Below are 22,160 nucleotides of genomic sequence, written 5' to 3'. Positions count from 1 at the left end.
ATTCACCACTTAGCGTAACGAGACAAAAAGAGACTGGACGGTGTGCCCTTCTCCCCACAATATTCAGGCAACCTCGGACCATGCCACAGTAATAACTAAAGCTATGGAGTGTTTATTGCCACATGTATGTGACCATACTCGTCATAGAGAATGCTGGATAAAAACATATGGTCCAAGTGCTTGAGCCATGCTGCTACAATGTGCCTCTGTGCATTCAATCAGTCCGTTGTGCCTGCTCTGTATGAAGGACAACGGGTCAGAGTCTTATGATGGGGCATTACTGACATTTATGCTATTTATTGTTGTCATTGATTTGTTGGATTTTTTTAAAAAATAATTGAAGAAAAAAATGCATTATTTGTGTTTTCCCTGCTGTTTAAAAGCGTACCACACTATGACCCTGAAAACCAAGGTACATACCAAACTGTGAATTTTGTATACCATTACACCATGGATATGGTGTCGAAATGGCAAGTCACATTATTTATTTCCATGCTTGCAATACTGCACTGTTTACTGTGTCATTTATAAACTTTATCCATTCAACGCAGCAAACCTGTACATGGACTGGTTGTGGCCAGTTCTGTGAACTACATGGCTACAAACTTTCTTCTTGAGGATCTGTTTGATGCTAGCAGCATAATTTTTCTGCACCTAACACTTTCTGCACTGTGTTCTCTGTAGTAGACATTATAAACCTAACCACTTGGCACTAGTGGCACCACTTGTTCCATGACAAGTACTATTCAGCCTCCACGATTTTATCAGAGGGCATTAAATGACAATAGCAATATGCTATATAAAGAGACAGGTCAAGAGTCACAGATTTACATTCCACCACCTTGAACTCCTAAAGTGCCACCCAAAGTGACTCAGAGGGTTAAGAACGGTTAAATATGGCAGCTAAATGTCAGGCTAAGTCGTGTTAACCTCTTTGTTATTTCTGTATTGCATTAGAAACTACTGCTATGATTCATGCCACTCCTCTGTGAAATATAAAGGATAAAGGGTTTTACTCTCAGTGCTTTCTTACTAAAACTACAACATGTACAGGACAACATGCTGACACTAATAAAATGCACCAGAATTCACAATGATTTTGTTAATTGTTTCACAATCTTGGCAACACACTTAATAACTTTACATTTCTTAAGTGGCAAAAGGGTAAAGCTAAACAAATCTGGTTTGTTTCAGATGATGAGCTTTCAGTTGTTATAAACAGAAGATAAAATTTACTTGTCATAATCAGATGTGCAGAGCACTCTATAATCGACTTAAATTCTATAGACGTGCTTCATTTGGACTTTGTAACTTGCTGATGAGTTATCTATGACTCAAAAAATCACAGGCAAAGGACATTTTGTCAAATATTATGGCTCTAATAGTATGACATGAACATGAGCCTGGAGTGGTCATGTATAAAAAATGTTATTGGATGTTTTAAATTTGAATTAGGCTGGGGTTACACTTGTTTTAATAAGTCTCCTGTGATCAAAAGCTCCAGTTTTACATTTCTACATTTGACATTTGCCTTTAGATTTTAAAGCACACCTCCACACAGTGTGAGCCTGGCATACTTTGAAAGCAAAGCTGAAACAGAGATGGATGATTGCTATAGGGTGTAACAGTAGACAAAAATTCAAAATTCAGTATGTACCTCAGTTTGGGGGACGCAGTGCAGTATGTTTTCGGTAAAGCAGAGAAAACTAAAAAAGGCAGAAAATGTGTTTTTAAATTTGATTTGAAAAAAAATTGAACATTCACCAGTGGTTCATTTGCCATAGTTCTTACTGTACAAGTTAAGGGGATAACTGAATTGTCAGTGATGTAAATGTAATGCTCCATTATAAGGACCTGACTCATTGATAATTCCTGAACTGCAGCTTGCTCTAATTGTTACACAGCAGGCACAACAAAGCATGTGAAGGCACATTGTAGCTGAGCTCAAGCACTTTAACCATGTGCTTCAATTTGCTATTCTCTACAAGGCAAGTTACAGCATAAGCAAGGTTAGTCACATATACTTGGCAACAAACAATCCATAGCATTAGTTATTATTTTGGCACAGTCCGAATCTGCAGTGGGAGGCTGCCTGAATGCTGTGGGAAGAAAGACTCGCCTTCCAGTCCGTTTTTGTCTCTTTCCCCTAACTGACACATTCAGGTGATGCTGTCTTAAATAAAATATTTGGAGTGTTTCCACGGGTATACCTGACTTTGGCTGAACAATGCATACATTTATATATTGATTTAAGGATGTATCGGCGCCGATCACGTCATTTTTACAAAATCGAATCGGTAATAAAAGATCGAGGAATCTAAACAATAACAATGGCCAGGTTTTTCATCTATGTTGTTCACCGTTGCCTCCGCTTTCCAATGTATAAAGTGTGGCGATCCTGTATATTTTATAAATATATATTTTTTATAAGACAGTCAGCTGATGGCTTGCTCACCTCCAGACACTGAGGTAGGCTACCTCCAGACACACCCACCGGTGCCAGTGGGATGACTTGATCAGCTGAGCCCAGGTAGACCGGCCCCTACATTATGCCGCTCCTGGCAGTATGACGAGAGACACCGGCGAGTGAGAAATGAGCCAGAAGTCCTCTGCGTTTTCGGCCCACCACGGCATTTTACACCGCTCAAAGTCCGCGAAATAGGTGCGCTTCCCTGTGGAATATCATCCATCCGGCCACCGGCCTCACCTCAGAGATTCCGCCACGGATATCAAGGGATCCTACGGAGCCTCCACGCCCGAAACAGCGCCGCAGCGTTACGGCATTCACACACGGTCCCGTGAGTTGGCAAAAGCCGGGCGTTACTTTCCGTTTCATTATTCCTTATTTGGAACCTTCGGGCCGGGTTGAGTTATTGTCTTGAAACTGAACTGAGTCAGAGCAAACAGTGGATTCTTTTTACATCCTTGTTTACGGGAGAACGTGGGGTGGTGTTTAGCGAACTGTGTGGATTGAACTGAATTGAACTGTGATATGTTATTTGGAAATCCCGGAGAGGAGTTTTTTGTTTGAACTGGATTGAACTGACTGAACAGAACGGAGCATTTCTTTCTTGAAACTGATTACTGTTGTATTTGTATTGTTGTATAGTATAGTATAATTATTTTATTCTACAGAAACCAGGTAAAAACAATTTAATTTTGGTGTTAATGGACCAGTTTTATGGGTTTTATGGTTTCTCTGTGGGGTTTGACTGAGTAAAAGAAAAATATTTGTTTCATGTGTCAAACCGCTACAGAAGATATAGGCCTATTTTGTTTGTTGAAGACAAGAAGAAGATATTGAATTTGTTTACATTTGTTGCTGCTGAACCACCGATAAGCTTTTTGGATACTATTTAAATAAAAAACAAACCTTATGGGACAACTTGGATGCATTCTTTTTTTTTCCCTTTCTTAACGCTTTGCAAAGTATTGGATCGGACTCGGTTTCAAAATAAAGGACTCGTATCGGTTCGCATACAAAAAAAATGTGATCGGCACATTGATTGTACATTGACCTTAACTAACCGGGATAACTGGTCTAATTTGAGCCAACTAACATACTACAGCTGATGGACAGCAACTGGTGCACTGCCAAAACTTTTTTTGTGCTCCAGAATCTCTGGTTCGCATGCAAGAGTAGTAGACAACACAGGGTGTATCAAATGTAGGTCGCACACTGAAACAAACAGTTTTGAAATACGCACAAAATGAGTCCCTGATTCAGACCAAAGCAAGAGAACTCTAGGTCTGAAAGCACCCTAAGCTTACAGGAAAGGAAAACAGTTCTGTAAACTGAAGTACAAGAGTCAGGGGGAAAAAACTAAAACAAAAGACAAAAAAAAAGCCTTTTTTTCACTGCAATCCATTCACATTTATCTCAATACACACCGATATAGGCTGGATGCCCAAAAACATTGTGTGTATTGAAAGACAAAATGATCAAGTAAACTTTTCAAATGTCACATTTCTGAGTGCAACCATCTCTTCTTTAAAAGGATACATACATCTAGGATTACATACCAATTTATCGGAGCTCAGTGGCAACTACAAATGGTATTAGTATACACTGCTGAGTTTTTTTTGTAAGTTGCACTTTAGTTTGTTATATGGAAGTAAAGCCTCTACTTTGACAGTACAACTTTTAATAGATTCAGTTTCAAAGTCTCAGATCACCAACTTTTTGTTACAGCTGTCGTCAAGCTTTTAACTATCATCACTACTTCGCCTCTGTTACTAAAGTCTTTCAAAAGGAACACCACATTTTAAAGCTCCCTATCTACTGTACAGAGAACCAGTCCACCAAAGCGTTAGAGAGGAGATGAAACCGTGGCCAATATGATTGTGGTTTGTTTGATTTTTCTCCAATCAAACTTGATATCCACCTAAATTTGCCAGGTCAGCGACGTCACTGGAATGGTTCATCTCTGTTGTCTGCCTGTTTGTCTGTAGCAGCTGTTGAGCTAGGCTATAGGTAAACTTGCATTAAAGCATGTTTTTCCTTTGATGGATGTTTTGTTCTCTGGCAATATGTTTCTTATGGACATGTATAATGTTTTGAGTGTAGTAGTGCACACATGGTTTTGATGGAAGAATTGGAGTGCAGGATATATAAATATACAATAACAGGAGAGGAGCTTTAAGTGGTAAGAAGCGTACCAGCAAAACGTTTGGTGTATGATACAAGGCAAGGCTAACATCATCAACCAGCCTGACATTATAAGTCGATTCTGTCGCTAAGAAGGGAGCCCTTGTTTCCAAAACTTTACCAAAGAGCCAGCAAGATCTTGGTGGTGTCTCCACATCAAAGATAACAGTCTGTTATGTACACCAAGAAGATGGGCACACAAACGCAAAACCTAACTTGCACCACCAGAAATCTAATACCACACACACAGGGAGATGGGCCAAGTTCAAGTGGAGCTCAACCCCAACAGTTACTCTGATGGTGAGTCATACAGTTTGTGTATTGTACTGATGCTTTGTGATACAGACAATGCCTACATTTGACTCGACTTCTAGGTGGAAATGTTGATCATGATATAAGGTGGCTTGTGGATGTGACCACTGGCCTGGGTTAGGCCAATATTAGCCATGTTAGCTGCCACATGATAGCATTTACATAATGTTGCAACAACTTGATGGAAAAAGTGGTAGAGCACATGTCTGGTGTGGAGAAGTGATTTGTGTGGTGTGTCAGCAGCAGCAAACTGAAAATGAATGTTAGTCAAGGTTAGGCAGCTCTTCACTTATGCTGCTGTTGTCCGACTCCATGGGAACAGGTTTTACCACTATATTTGGTCTTACTGGCTTTTGCATTGGTAGTTGGATTTTAACTTTGTCTGTGGTTCACTGTATCTTATCAAAACTCTCAAACTCCATTGTATCAACACTTATTAAGTTAATACAAGTTAACCTAGTCTGAAGTACAGTGTTGTACTCAGCGCTCTTGGTAAAAAAACATTCCATGATGTCACCAACTAGCTTGTTGACAGATGGCTGCACCCTACTGGAAAAAAACGTGAAATACTGTCAACTTTCCTGGCAAATCTAGGCAGATATCTGTTTTGATTGTGAGGTCATATCTTGCCTATGGTAAAAAAACACAGTTATATCATTAAGTGTATATCTCTAGAGTCTCCATCAGTGGGTGTAGTTTAGTGTAATACGCCCACCACTGCCTGCCATCTATATTCATTTTCTTTTGACCAACAGTTAGCTGTCTAGCCTTTAAGGTACAAACTAATGATAGAAAATTTTAAGGAAAGTTGAGATTGAGCCAAAAAATAGATTCCGTTGAATGTATGAAAGACATTCAAAGGTTATGTACAAAATAAATTAACATGTAATTAGGGATTTTCATGGCATTCATGTCAGGCAAGAGTTCAATAATCCATGTACAAAATGTCCTTTAAGAAGATGAGGAACTGAGGTTAGCACTCAGTTTTCTGTTGTGTGAAGACCTTTTCTATCTCCAGGTCACCTGACTATCTGCTCTCTTATCTAGTATTACATGCAAACTCCTGGTAAAGCAACACATTACATCATGAGAAGTGCAAAAATTGAAAAATATCTAAATAAAAATATACACTAGCAGGTCAACAATTCACCGGAGCCAAGTTTCATATTGACTGACACTGAAAGTACATCGAAAGACACAATTTTTACGCATTTTTCTACAGTTGCAAAACTTTTTTAGATGCATGGTTACAGTGTTTAGCTCTGTGTTAAGTTAAGGGAGGGATCGCTTTTTTACAAGCTGCAGGAAGAAAACATGGCTCTATAGACAAATAACAAATCTAATAAATCAAAAACTGAGTCTTTATCAACACAGCATTCAATAAGTCTTTGTCATAGTAATTGTATATTGAAAACGGCAAAAACTTCACCTTAATTAGGTCATTATTTGTGCAGGGCAACACACTAACTCAACTCGTTTCCTCTACCATCCTCAGCATATCATTTCAGCACAAATAATGAGTACTTCAACCAGCCATGTTCAGGCACGAGGGATTGTACGTAATGTGAGTGCAGCACTGAGTGAGAGGGATGGGGAAAAAACTTCACAGAGCAAAGAGAATACATAGATCAATAGGGAGACACACTAATCAGGTCCATCACGGGGATGTCGATTCCTTTTCATGTTAAAAATTCATTGTCGCTTTTGTCGTGTTCCCTTCTGAATTTCTGCCTTAATTAATTAAAAGCATTAATAAATTCAGGACCTCTTTAATCTCTATCAAGGTTTCTATTTATAATCACCCTAGGAGGGGGAAAAGAAAGGCAGAAAAAATGATTGCCTGTCATTGTGTTCACCTTCTTATTTACTCCAGCTGATGATACACCTGAGTGAAAAACACATCAACATACATTCAGAGAAGGCTGGGAAAAACAAGAAAACAAGGGAAAAAAAACTTCAGGTATTGCCATATGGAAATGAGCATCTTTTAGAACAAGTTGCCGGAAGAGAGGGTGGGAAAGTTTCTGCTGCGTCTTTCTTGACAAAGTTAAACAAAAGGTAAGAAAACACAAGGTAAGGAAGCTTGTTTTTTCTTTCTCCGTGATTTTTGTTTTGGAGAGAATTAATTGTGTAAGAGCAGGCGTTCTACTAGCGTACATTTTGGGCCCTAGAGGCACAGCAAAGACTGTGTCATGGAATTATCATTTTCTGGCGCCACATAACATAGTCCCACATTGTGAGGAAATCCACCACTTGGAAAAAACAAAAGTGTGACTAAAACACAAAGAACGACGTTGCTATTTGGAGGTTTGGGTCGGATCAGCAAAAACCCATCAGAATTTGAGCCATTTGCTTTTGTCTTGTAGCGAGAATTAGTTGTGCTTTTCCTCCTCCTCTCTGAATGGCCGGATTAGTTCCATGTGAATTTAAAAACTCTCAGCAAAATACTCTGGTTTCTTGTTTTGCAAATTGTTAACCCTATAATGGACACGCTGAAACAGCATTGGCTCTTAGAAGCCAATGACTTGACGAGACATCGCCACTCAGTGTCCACTTTAAGAGGTACACCTGTGCAATCCAATACAACTATCCTCCCATAAGGTCTACTTTCATAATGCCTATAATTTTCAGTTTTTGTTGTCTCTGTCATAAAGATGTTCAGTAAACTACACTTTTTAGCATTTAAGTCATAGTTAGTGATAGTGTTGCACTGAACTGCATTATATTAAGAAGTATTTCTAATATTCTGCCCCTTCCATATATGTAAATGTAAAGGACAAAACACAGAAACTAGGGATTTCAGTTTTGGTTAATTTTGCTTACCAAAGCCTGACAGTACCAGTAAGTAACCCCTTAATTTTGTGGCCACCCTCCAATCTTCCCCCAGGCCCCCCCCCATGAGCAAGCAGCTTCATTTTGAGCTGCAAAACCCCTTTAGCATTGTTAACCACTTGCTCCTATACTATCTTTGCACCACTAGCAGTGCTGGCCCTGCTAACGGTGCCAACAGAGTTAAAGTGAAAACATAAGTGTGTCATCACAAGTACCAGTACTCTCTTACAGCGTCCTGGTTGAGACAGAAAAATACTGCATGAGCTGTATAATCCATAGGAGTAACACATGAGCTCAAGAGTTCCTATAATGTTGAGCCTAAAAAAAAAATGTAGGAAAAATGACTGGTGCATATAACTTCACACTAACTTATTCAATAGCTGTGCAGTGTGCATTCAGTTAAATTCAGTTAAAATTAGGACTGACCCATGTATCCTAAATAGCCAATAAATTAACAAATAGTAACAAGGGTAGGGGCGATTTGGAGAAAATCAAATATCATGTTATTATTGACCAAATACCAAGGTAGTAATATTGCAACAATATTGTTGGGTTTGGTGCTTTTACAAAATATGTACACAATGAGATTTTTGCTCAATAATCATGAGTAATGTGAATATAATGACTAAGTGGGTAAAGGCAAATGATAAAGCAGCTAGAGCAAAAATGACATCACTTTACTGTAATGCAGCCTTTAAAAGCAGGAAAAGACAACACTTACAACATTAGGATATCCAAAATCTGAGACAATATCTAGTCACATATCGATATAATATCAATATATTGCCCAGCCCTAAATCCAGCATTATTTATTATGCATCAGCAATAACTAACTCCGGGGCTTTTTCGGACCTAATTGTATTGCGGAGTTTTGCACAGCGGCAACCGGATCTTTGCTCTCAAACCACAAAAAAATGTGATGGCACAACAGTCTCCTTCAGTACATTATTCTATGCTTTCTTTTGATTTTCACATTGGCTAGTCATCCTGTTTAATTTGTCTTCTGATTAAATCGGAACTGTTGAAACAAGTTGTAGGAAGCCTCTGCAAGTAATTGGTTGCTGGCAGACACTCTGTACTGCAATAAAATGGTTAATCAGCAGTGCCGTGCACTGTAGAGCTGATGCGCTGCTGGTTCTGCCGGCCTGAATAGAATATAATGTCTATAGCCTTACTGTTGTGTATACAGCCTTTATAGACTGAGCTGAGTAGTGATGCGCGGGTCGACCCGTAACCCGCTGGACCTGCAAATGGACCTGCGGGTCGGGCAGCAGTGATCGTCTGTTAAATAGGTCTGTAAATGATATTTTGACATTATTGGCTATTACTGTCATGGCATCCGAAGGTACTGATGCGATGAGCAGGTGACAGTCCGTGGTCGTTTTCAAAACACACTTGTGTCACGCACTCCAAAAGAAACTTGTTGAAACTTAAAACAATAATTTATTGTACAAAACGGGGGAAACAAATGTTGACAAAAACGGTTCCATAATTCATATTAAATTCAAAAGATAACGAAAAAACAGCTACAAGTTAGAGGGAATAGTGATAAAGTGGTAAAACTTGGCATTGATCCACAGCCTCAGACGGATGCGCTTAAGCGTGCCATGCGCACAAGCTCCGTTGCTAGGCTATACTATATTTTCACATTTTTAACAATGCAATTTAAATGTTTTGATTTTTATTGATAACCTACATTTACCAACAACAAAAAGACTAAAAAAAAAAGTAAATAAAAAAACGAATATGGAATACCAAATTTTCATAACGAATACCTACCCATAGAAACGAATATTCGAATATCCGATTATTTGGGTACAGCCCTAACTGTGACCTACATGCTGACAAAGTAGCTAATTGCTGCGTTATCGACTGAAAACTATTGTTCTAAAATTTCCGACTCATGTCTTTGTTACTTATTACCCACATCCCCAAAACTGAAGCTTCGATTAAATATGGATATTTCTCACTGATGCTTAAATGACCAAAATTTGGCATTTGGGACAGTCCCAATTACAATAAATCCACTGACATATTGTCTATTGTAAATTATTTATTTTGGCTTTGTGGTGTTTCAGTAGCGAGCGCCTTGGTATAAGAATGTCACTGAAGAGCTTCCTAGTGGTTTCTATTTAGATAACATTACGCTTGAACTTCAGCATCTACATATATTATTTTTTCTACAGTCTGATTATAAAGCGTTAGCAGATAAGCATCCTGCACGTTAGTCATACATTTTTGTCAAGACAGTAACTCTGCCCAGCCATCTCCCTGACATCAGCTTTGTTGTGTATTCTCCAACTGCATAATATCGCAGCCTCTACTGCAGACTCTTGAACCAACATGTTTGTAAACAATCACCTCAGTGCACAGGAGGAGGAAAGTCGCTGTGAATTGGAAAAACATGAATACTTGTATTTACAATTCAATTGTAGCCAGAATCTTCATCACACTGCATACTAATGACCAAAATATTTTTAACTTACACACAGCATTGCACACTTTACTACTACAGGTTTATTTCTGCCTATCACCATCATCACTGACCACCAGAATTATGGGGATAAAGCAGCACTAAGATACAGGAAAAATAAGTGGAACAGAAGATAATGAGCAGCGTGCTATTAAAGATAACATTTTCTGTATTTGCTTTTCACCGTAAAAGCTTTGCACTGAAGGGAACTGTCTTTAGCTTTTATTATGAAATACCCACAGGATTCGTTCAGTAATAGTAATTTCAGTAGAGCTGCAGCAGTAGCTTTGCGTAGATTAGATATACATAAACCAATTAAAAGTTGATACATTGAATGTTGAAGTACAGCCTGCACATTTATACAGTGTAAATTATAAGTTGTCTTGTACTTAGGAATAGCAAATGTATTATCTTCATTTCTTATTACTAATACATATAACATCCATAGTCATTTGTCAAAAGTACAGTTTGTCAGTCCTGTACCACATAAATAGATACAGAATTTGTAAATATTATTAGCATGCCCATAATACTGTTTAGCATCTTCTACTGGACTCATATCATGATTCATGACTCATATGTTATCATTTAACATTCTGTTTTCCAAACTCACAATTTCCATGTAATTAAAAACTGACAGTTTGTTAGAGATTTTTTTTCTGACACAGTTAGTCTGAGGTAAATCATATTTTTACAGTGGGAGCGACTTATTGCGCTGAAGATCAGCTTGAGTCTCTTATATTTGGCTTTGCTTCCTTTTGCCATACTATGGTATATCAGAAATATATTACTATTAATACCTTAATATAGATTTTAAACATCACCCAGCCCTAGTGTGTAACATTACAATATTTAAACTAAATAATTAAAAATCATTTCCAACATTCCAGCTGGATCTTCTATAGTATTCTTCCATCTATGGAAAATGCCTGATTAATTCTAGATTCTATAAAGTAATTAGTCATGTGATGTTAAAGATATGAAGAGAGTTTTGGTGTGCAGACTTTACTTCAGCCCTAAGCCTTGAGCAACACGACTTGCATGCTTTGACCATGGGTCAGTTTTGCCAAGTGAACTGGTCTGGTGGATAACTGCAAGTGCTTGTTGCAGAGAGACTGGTCAGTGATAAGACCAAAGTTTAAAACTGACCTTAAACTACAAGACAGCTGCTGGAAGCTAACAGACAGCCAATCATATTCTCAAACATGTCTTGCACAGGCCCAACAGCTGAAAACCTGTTTAGAGACTTGTCCCTCCATACCTTCCCCCATTCATATGCCACCATGACTGCACAAAACAAAAACAAAATTAAACTCAAATTACATTTTGTCATATCTCATAACACAGTTAAAACCTTAAAACAAGACTTTAAATAAATGTGATTTAATTATGGATACCTTCAAAAACCTAATTAGGCTCTCATTGTCGACATCAAAATGCCTGTGGAGCCAGTAACAGTGTTTGCACCACCAGAGTTAATTGTTTTCATAGTGTAGTTTGTGCAATAGTCAGCTTCTCGTCTTGAAGAGAGGAAATTACAGTTTACACATTCACTAGTTTTAGAACAAATTTATGGTTGGTGAGAAAGGGACCAAGACAAAAAAAAGTCACCTGACAGATGACATTGGATGAGAAGCCGTGTCAAAAGTCCTGGCTGCTTACCTTAACCTTTAAGCCCCTGCCTAAACCCAAGCAGACAACAACAGACAAACCCATGCTCCGACCACTTCTGACAGCATTCTTCCCTTTTTCTGTCTACAAATTCACACACCAGTGCAGCCACTGGTACTATCTCCAGTATTTACACCTTTGCCCTTGGTAACAAGTTTTTTCCTCAGCAACAGCTGTCACTAAATGGGCCAGCGACTTCAACTGAACATCAAATGGTCATTTCAACAAGTGAGCTGAGGGGGGTAATGGGTGGTAGCAACACACTTGTGCTCAAATACTGACAGTTTGATGATCCAGCAGCAAATACAGGGCGTAGAAACAATGGGCCTCATTCACAAATCTGTGCTTAAACTGTGCGTACGATCGTTTGACGCACAAATCCGGGATTCATCAATATTTTCTTACCCAAATTTGTTCTTACTCTGCGAACAAATTTAGAACTGCCTCAGACCATGCGTACGCACAAATGAGGAAGGCCGAACTGACTTAGAAAATGCAAACATACCTTTTAAGTACATGCAGAGTCTATAAAACCACATTCATGAAAAAGAGATTTAATTAACATTTTTTAAAATAATTAATTTACTAATATATTGGCCAAATGGATTAAATTACCATGAAATTGACACACGTTCACCCTCATCATTGTGACAATTAAAATATTAACAATAACATGAACAGAAAAACTATCACTCCATCAGCGTGCAGATGATCTGTAATGCCGACTGCCATATCCTTAAGGCTGTGGCCCGCTGGCCAGGAGGCACCCACGACTCATTTATTTTGCAAAACAGTACAGTGGGAATGCGTTTGGAGGCAGGGGCTGTGAGAAGTGGATGGCTTGTTGGTGAGCATCTTTTGTTCTAGTCTTTTATTTCAATTGTTTTAAGTTAGTACTTTCAGTAAGTCTCTATTCCGTTAATGTTAAAATGTTATATTGTTTGGGTGGCCGGGCATATGGCCTTAAAACATGGCTGATGACACCATACGCAAACCCTGAAACCCCTCAAGAGGTGCGCTATAATAACATACATGCCCACACATGCGCCGTAGAGCGCACTTTTGGCGTGCTTAAGGGCTGTTGGATGTGTTTGGATTAGATACGGCCGGTGGCAAACTACTTTATACCCCTGAGAAGGTGTGCAAGATCATCCTGGCATGCTGTGTCCTCCACAATCTTACAATGACCCATGGCATTCCTGTAAGACCCGGCGCCATCGCTTCTAACAAACTGTGAAATTTAATACTTCTCTCCTCGCGTAACCGCTTCCTTCCTTCATGAATCAACTCTAGGCAAGCAGTTTCCTTATATGGAGAAATGGGGGCGTAGTAGTATGCTGATTGCAGATCGCGTACACGCGTCTGTCAATTTAGAATGGTTCTGATTTACTAACATACGCACGGTGGTGAGAACAAAATTGGCCGGTACGCACGTGTCATGAATCCGACGGTGATTTTGCGCAAGTACTTATTTTTTGCAGAGAGTAAGAACATTTCTGCGCAGATATTAGTGAATGAGGCCCAATATCCTTAATGCCTTTCCAATTTCAACCCCAAATAGAATAGTCCTGTTATGACTGCATGTTTGTTGTGTGTTGTTTTCGCACTGTAAATACATCTCCACTCTGACGTGTTAACAGCAACAGAACATTTCATAAGAGGTGGTTTGACATGTCACATCAGGAAAAGCAATTGTGCCTAATAACATCAATTATGGCTCTGCTCAATTGAAGTACCCCAGTCTCCCCACTATGTCATGACAGTTAGCCAGAATTTGAGATAGCAAGAGGCTGATACACTTGTGCTTTTTGGCTAGCTTTTACTTTGAAACATGAAACATGTTTAAGCGTGAAGTTATTCCGCAATATTACAACCCCAATTCCAAAAAATGCTGGAACGTTGTGTAAAACATAAATCAATACAGAACACAATGATTTGCAAATCTTTTTTCACCTATATTCGATTGAATACAGTCCAAAGAAACTGTATTAAATGTTATAATTTATAATAATTCATTCTGAATTTGATGCCTGCAACAAGTTCCAAAAAAGGTTGGGACAGGGACTTCATCTTTCCTCTCAACATCACTCAGTGTTTGCGAACGGAAGACACTCATTCTTGGAGTTTTGGAAGTTAAATTCTTTCCCCATTCTCCCTTGATTTGAGGCTTCAGATGCTCAACAGTCTATTGCTGCATTTTGTGCTTCATAATGCGCCACACATGTCCAATGGGAGACAGGTCTGGACTGCAGGCAGGTCAGTCTAGTATGTGCACTCTTTACTGCAAAGCCACACTTTTGTAACATGTGCAGAATGTTGCTTGACATTGTGTTTCTGGAATAAGCACAACGTCCCTGAAAAAGACATCGTTTGAAGGATACATGTTGCTCCAAAATCTGTATGTGCCTTTCAGGATTAGCGGGACCTTCACAGATGTGCAAGTTAGCCATACCACTGGCACTAACACACCACCACACCATCATAGATGCTAGCTTTTTACTTTGCACTGGTAACAATCTGAATGATTCTCGTCATCTTTAGCCTAGAGGACACGACGTCCATGGTTTCCAAAAACAATCTGAAATGTGGCAAGAGAAGTCGGCACTGTCTCTGGAGGTTGTTGTTATATCATTTTTACTTTCATGACTCTTAAAGGATAACTTTGGTATTTTTCAACCTGGGTCCTATTTCCCCATGTGTATGTGTGCACATGATTCATAGGTACAACTCGTTCTAAAATTGGTTCAGTATTGAGGGAGGCGGATGCAGCCGCGAAACGAGCTAAAACGGTAACGGGGGCAAATGCGTCCCGTATAAGTGTTTTGGTTTTTTTTTTAAAGATATTTTTTGGGGGCATTTTCAGCCTTTAATGCATAGGACAGACAAGTGTGAAAGGGGGAGAGAGAGAGGGAGTGACATGCAGCAAAGGGCCACAGGCTGGAGTCGAGCCCAGGCCGCTGCGGCAACAGCCTTGTACATGGGGCGCCTGCTCTACCACTAAGCCACTGATGCACCGTCCCGTATAAGTTTGCGCATTAAAAGTGCTTTTTTTCGCCACTGACCGGTTCAGATCGCCAGTGCTATCTCTGTAAATAGCATACTAAGCGTTTCGAACATTGTTTATATAACATTACCTCCACTGTGTCTGTAGCGCTCTCTACTCGTGGGGCAGCCGTTTTCTTGAGGAAGAGGTGTTTCGGTATTGGATGTCTTCTCTTCTTCGGCTGGCAGTAGTCATCTTGGGAGACCCGATGGTCTGCAAGGCGCAGTGTCTGGACAGGAGTGTTAGCATCTATTTGTAGCACAACTAGCCACAACTTCAGCATCTCGCCGTCCGACAAAGGCAGCCTATGAAAGCTGTACGGGGTGTTGCGCAACATCCTGTTCTTGCAATTCGGATAAGCACAAACACGAACCATTGTTTTCAATTGATGCAGTAAAACTCTCAACTGTACTCCGGGACAACCGGCGCCACTCTGAGCGGCGCTCAGCATGGCTCCTGTGTTTTCTTCCGGCAACAAGCAAAGCTCTCGCATGGCTCCTGTGTTTTCTTCCGGCAACAAGCAAAGCTCTCGCGAGATGACATCACAGCCAGGAGGAGGACGCTTAGTATGCTATTTACAGAGATAGCACTGGCGATCTGAACCAGTCAGTGGCGAAAAGAAGCACTTTTAATGCTCAAACTTATACAGGACACATTTGCCCCCGTTACCGTTTTAGCTCGTTTCGCGGCTGCCGGCTGCATCCGCCTCCCTCAATACTGAACCAATTTTAGAACGAGTTGTACCTATGAATCATACGCACACATACACATGGGGAAATAGGGCCCAGGTTGAAAAATACCTAAGTTATCCTTTAACTTGCATTTGTAGATGCAGTGGCAAACTGTGTTTACCGACAATGGTTTCCCAAATGTTCCCGAGCCAATGCAGTAATATCCTTTATATGGTTATGTAGGTTTTTAATGCAGTGCAGCCTGAGGTCGAAGGTCACAGGTATTCAATATTGGTTTTCAGCACTGCCCTTTATGCGCAGAGATTTTTCCAGATACTGTGTATTTTTTTTTTATAATATTATGGATAATAGGTGGTCAGAACACAGCTTGTAGAAAAACTCCTGCACACTGTCAAAACTTGCAAAAATAATGATAATGCTGCAGTGTCTCAGTTACTGGACTTTCATCATGCAAACAGTTTTGTGACAAAGAAAAGCCCTCTTAAGAAGAAGTGGCTGTGAGTTTGCCATCAGTCACATTGCCTACGTGCAGCAGGAAGGTATAAATACTAAACATCAAGTAATCAGACCAATCATTTCTCCCATTCCCACACAGGTAATATATTTTCCATCAACAGCGTCATCACTTGTACATATACACGCAATCTACCTGATATGCTGTCCATGTGGGTTTGCATATGTTGGGAAAACCACCAGAAAACTCAAACAAAGGAGCAGTGAGCACAAAAGCACTACATGCAGAAATGCTAGGGACTATCCCATACAGTAGCAGTGCATTTCAGTGATGCTCACCATGACATCTCATTATGTTTCTGTGGTATTGAACAGGTCCCCTACCACCTAGGGGTCGTGACCATGACAAACTACTTAAACAGTGGGAGGCATACTGGATTTATACTCTTCAAACCTTGGCTCTGAAGGGACTGAATGATAAACTACTTCTCAGTATTTTCTTGTGATCTGTTACATACTCAACATTCCTCGTAAATTTTTCTGTTATTTCCTGTACGCCCTCTTTTTTTTTTTATGAAAGATTTACCCCAGGGGTTCCTAGTTCACACCCACATGGTCATGGATGCATGTGTATGTACATATATTATCAGGTTCATTTACTAATGTGACCTGTTGATTGTGTCCATTTGTACATGTATGCAGTGACTAAATGATTTTTTTAGGCTTTCATATTTATATATTATATTTTTTAAATGTGTCATTAGCTTCGGCTTTTTCTATATGCTGTGTTAGGTTCATTTACAAATGACACCTGCATTGTTTGACTGCAATCACCTTTTGAGGGGCTGAAGGATTTTTTTCAAAAGGACCCACTTAGTTTAAAGTGTGCAGTCTTGATAGGGTGGAGGGTAATTAGATTACTGTCTTGTATTTTCTGATTTTCTAATTTTTTGCCCAGTGGCATTTTGGATGCCTTGTTGTATTCATTATGGAGGTTCCTAGTTGTGTACTGATGCTTTTCTGACTTTCTATGTAAAGATATTCCTGCAGTTTCACTAACTAATGCAACCTGCAAGATTTGTGAATGTATTTTTTTGAGAATGCAACTTAACCCTAAGGACTTGAGCATGTATTCATAAGCAGTTACCTATTTAAAGTAAACATTTTGGGGTATGTTTACGATTATCACTATACAGTGTTTTAACTTTTACTTTTTTATTTCTCTGTCTCTATGTATAATATTGTGGACTGTCACATAAATATATGTTTAGTATTTATACCTCCCCACTGCATGCAGGTAATGTGACTGATTGCAAACTCACAGCCATTCCTACATTAGAGGGCTTCGCTTTGTCACAAAACTGTTTGCCATAGCAGCATTACAATCATTATTTTTGTAAGTCCTGACAGTGTGCAGGAGATTTTCTACAAGTTGTGTCCTGCTAGTCCCTCTCCCACGCACCTGTTTGGAAACAGATGTGCTTAGTATTCTTTTATTCTGGATCGTAGATGGATCAATTCATATACTCCTTGGAATTGTGCTTTGAGAAAGGTTGGTCACAAACTGCTGGACTGTTTGCCTATACAGTTTTTCACAAGGTGACCACTGTTGCTTGTGAACACCAGAGCCCTTTGAGGATGCCCCTATAATAAGGATACCATCATTTGTTACCAGTTAACCTGTTGACCTGTGAAACAGGTGTTTTATGAGCATTAAACAACTTCCATAGTCTTTTGTTGCCTCTGTCCCAACTTTTTTTTTTCGTTGCAAATCATTGTAAATCATTGTATCCTGTTTGTATTTACGTTTTACATAGCGTCCCAACTTTTAAAGAACTGGGAATGTATGTTTGTAGAAGCAGCGAACAAGCTAACGTTAATCTTTCCGCCATGTTGGTATTCATGTTCCTCTCAGTAATTTGTGTCCAACAAACTTTAGCGACAGTAGCAAAAGTTACTGTCAGAAAATTATCTGAAATATCTAAACGCATACACAAGGACGAAATAAAAAAAGACATTTATGAATATAAGAAGAAACAAGCTACTTACTAAAGTTATTAGCACGGGTCAACCTGATGCTTTTTCTCCCATCATCTTCTTCACAGGTGTCTGCTCCGTCTAATTACAGGTTGCGTTTACATGTTTGTTGGAGTGTGGGGAATTTGTGATGCATTCATGAATAAAGGGAAACTTTAAGGTTTTATCCTTTTTTCAGCGGTTTTCAAACACGTGTAAAACATAATCATTGATATATTTTGAGGCTATATATATTTTGAATTCTGTTTCATGGATTAAAGTTGAGCTGATTTGTCAAAATTGCACCAAGGTTTGATAGTGTTGCTGAATTTTAATGTTGTTATTGTCACTGAAGTAAAAATTCTGGCACTGTGACAACACTAGTTATACTTAACAGCCGATTAATTTATCTGAGCATATGAGGCAACATCAACAGCATGTGTGATCACATAACTTGTTGATGTTGTGCCATTTTACTGCCATTAAACTCAAATTGCTGGCATTAAAATGCCCGCTGTTTATAACACACAGGTTTGAGCCGATGTGTTGTGGTAATGCTGAATATTTTGGTGTGGCTTCATTTGTATTTGTGCAACAATTATTTTACTACTGCAGAGAAAAAGCGAAGACTGCTAATACTTTACCATGCTTCTGGAGAGAATAAAATATGGGTGCAAAGTCACAGCAATGTCAGGAACTGCTATATAATTGCTCAGACATAAGGCATTATATTTTGAGGCTTTTTCAAACATATTTGCAGAAAGAGTAATATATGTGAGATCATTAAGTGATGTGGAGTCAACCAGCATGGTGACAAACCTTTCATAAGCCTGACCTTGAAAACAGCATTATGCAACATAATCTTTTAAGTATCTAAAGTGATTCAGCTGCTAAAGTATCAACAATGATTCAGCTCTTGAATTATTCCCCTTCATTGCCACTCTTTGCTATACATCCTCCACTGTATTAGCATGTGACCTCGGTCCACTTCCACTGAAGTCGAGTCACATAAATGAGCCAGGAGAATTCATTTTGGCACCATCTTTTTGAGTGTTTCACAGAGAAACGCTGGACCCCACACTCACCTCTGATGAGCATGCTTGTAAGTACAAGTGGATAATCAGACACTAAGATGTCCTTTTCAAAAAAAAGCTTTTGACAGGTTTAAAAGCTGATGTGTGTATCAGCTCAGACGTGAGATAATCTTCTCATAGTACACAGCACACTTATCTGTGAAGACTGGGTTTATTTTGGGCAATTTAGTTTGACAAGGAAAACCTTTGTGGTGTTTTTCTTTGAAATCCAAACAAAAAATGAGCCTTTTAAGAGGGTTTCTTTCTAGAAAATGAGAAACAGAACATCCCAAGAATGGCGCAGTTCAGATTCTTTCTGAATCAGATGCTGTATATGTCCTTCTTTTTCTATGGCAAAGAAAGAAAATTATTTTCGTCCCTATAGTGATTGGCTTACAGCTGGCATGGTTAAACCCATTTGCAAGGTTTGAGGGTTTGATTGAGCTCATGCTGGTGATGTTTAATGAAAAGCATCAGAATTATTTAATAATCAAAATCCATTAGCAATGTACATCCTACAAAAAACTAAAAGAATGGTGTGCTCTGTGAAAACGTCTACATCTAAACCTTAGCTTCCAATACTGTTTCTGTATCTATGCATGCACTGCGTATCTGGATCAGCGTCTTATATCCATATGTCTGGGTGATATCTTACATGTGGGTTTAGTACAATGAGCTTGTGCTGCAAAAATCATGGAGCGTTGTCTCACCATGAGTATCATTTTTTCTTTATCAAATTCAATTATCGAACAGTACGCAGCTGCATAGTGTGAATTTACTGTCCCGTAAAAAAATCAAACACAGCGAGAGCCAAATCACTCTGTTAGAGACAGATACTGAGGAGAGGGAGAAATGTTAAAACAAACATAGATGGATCTTCCCACTCCACTTGAATGTGAGGCTTTTCTGACAATGCAGAAAGCACACTGAGTAAACAGCTATTTGTCTGTTCAGTGACAAAAGTAAACAAGGAGAAATCTTTGTGTTTGATTTTCATGTTGTTTTTTCAGTACCTCTGTCTCCTCCAGTGAAGCATTTGAATAAAGGATGGCTACTGAGCTGACCCACGGATCTTTGTAGCCAACACAGCATGCTCATTCATAAATAAATGCCAGGGATTCTTCGTAGAGCTTTGGGTTGATGGGTTTCTTTGCTTTGGAATCCAAACAAAACTATTAAACTGTGTTTCATGGAAGAAATAGTTTTTGACTTTTTTGTATGATTGTGTTTGAACAGAATCATGTTTTTTGTCCTGTTACTGCTGAAAAAAATGCATATATTTGACTCTCCGGAGTATCAAATATTGCATATTGAACTTAGAAATGAAAATGTTACATTATAAGTCTGTTTTACGTTTAATGTACAAGATATATCTTTGAAAGTTGGTTCCTTTGCAACCAAAACACAGAATGAGCTTTTCACAAATTTAAATCAAAATCTTCTATAGTTTTATGAGGGCATTTCAATTCTGCACAAAACCATGTCAGAAAAGAGTGGACACAGCGCAATCCACACACGCACACTATTGCTGAGTTGCCTGACAAGAATAAGCAGCCTTTGTCATGTGTACATTAAAGATGAACCCTCCATCAGAAGTGATCATTGAAGGCTCCCCTCCCTCTTACTTCCCGTCCCTGCCTGCCACTCTTCAAACAGAGCCTTCAAGGTGCATGGCTTCGGGGCCGCTTCCTTACCTCGTCCTGAAGTTAGCCGGGTGTGGATGCCCGTCATACAAAGATAAAAAGTCATATTCCTCCTCCACTGCGAAAGATTGAAAAACTATATGAATCCTGCTTCCCTCCTCAGCAACAATCACCCAGGTACAGTTCGCTCCATTTGGATATCCATATGGAAACCCGGGGCTTTCTATTGTCCCATTCCTCCCTTTTAAAGTGCCTCCGCAAGTATGGATAAAACCTGGAAAGAAAGGAAAACACACAGTCATTATCAAACACAGTGAAGGAGATAAAGATAACAAAATGCTTTTCAACAACTGAAGAAAAGGAGTAAATTGTAGAGATCCCTACAGAAAATGTACTTAATTTTGCCTGGTGAACACATTCAAGCGGCAATAAATAAACAGAATGGCTTTAAAACTTTTAAATAGGCCTGTACAGATGCTATTCCAAGTTAACATTTTTATTGCAACAACTGTGTGCACCCTGTAAAGTCCAGGTGCAATATTTCTTCACCTGAGAACAAATTGTTTGTAAAATCCACATTGTTCTCAGCTGGCAGAAGCTGTAAGGGAAATCTGGCAACCAGCTGAATAAGAGCCAAGCTCTGTGCTTCCATTTATGCTTTCAGTTCCCCTTCAAATTAAAAAAAAGAAAGAATAGGCTGCAACAACTACTGCTGTCATTATGGAGGAGAAATGCATAATTGAGGACTACAGTGATGTTTTTCAATGTTATATCGAACAAAAAGCTAGTGATGTATCATTACTGCCCACTTCTTTCCGGTGGGTCAGAAAGCCCAGGAGACAAGCAACAAGCAAGGTCTTCCAATTTGGTGCCATAAGCCCTTAACACTCTGTTTCACAGCCCACACAATATATATCTTTGCACCTAGCTGCAATGGCTCGCTGAAAATCAATACCCATGACATATTAGGTTAAGCATTATACTATCATTCTCAGACTGCAATAATCTGACTGCTTGGCTAACCTTTGTGGTGTTGATGTAAATGAGCCAATGTGCCACAGCTAAGTTACTCTTGCTCAAACACAAACATAATCTGTCTCACTCATGCACAGACATTTACAGTAGGCTACCCCTTTTCCCACACGATCACACATATTCTTTCATATTTCCACACCCAGTGTACTCCCACACTTACACAAACAATGTCTGAGATGGTACCATACACACTGTATCATACCAGGAAAAAAACATGCCATTTTCTGTGATGCTATCTCACACGTTGTCTAATGAAATGCAAACTTAAT

At 39.2% G+C, this 22,160-nt stretch overlaps 1 protein-coding gene across 1 annotated transcript in view; it reads right to left on the bottom strand.

Annotated features, from left to right (window-relative positions):
- The window catches only part of LOC126391996 (CUB and sushi domain-containing protein 3-like), a 259,847-nt gene that overhangs the window by 223,817 nt on the left and 13,870 nt on the right, over positions 1 to 22,160 (bottom strand). Inside the window, exon 2 of the mRNA XM_050047075.1 lies at positions 20,908 to 21,130. Within this exon, the coding sequence (XP_049903032.1) occupies positions 20,908 to 21,130 (223 nt within the window). The remainder of the gene's footprint in view (positions 1 to 20,907; positions 21,131 to 22,160) is intronic.

The sequence above is a fragment of the Epinephelus moara genome, chromosome 6 (assembly GCF_006386435.1).
Source record: "Epinephelus moara isolate mb chromosome 6, YSFRI_EMoa_1.0, whole genome shotgun sequence".
Classification (NCBI taxonomy): domain Eukaryota; kingdom Metazoa; phylum Chordata; class Actinopteri; order Perciformes; family Serranidae; genus Epinephelus; species Epinephelus moara.
This window is presented reverse-complemented; position numbering and strand designations above follow the sequence as displayed.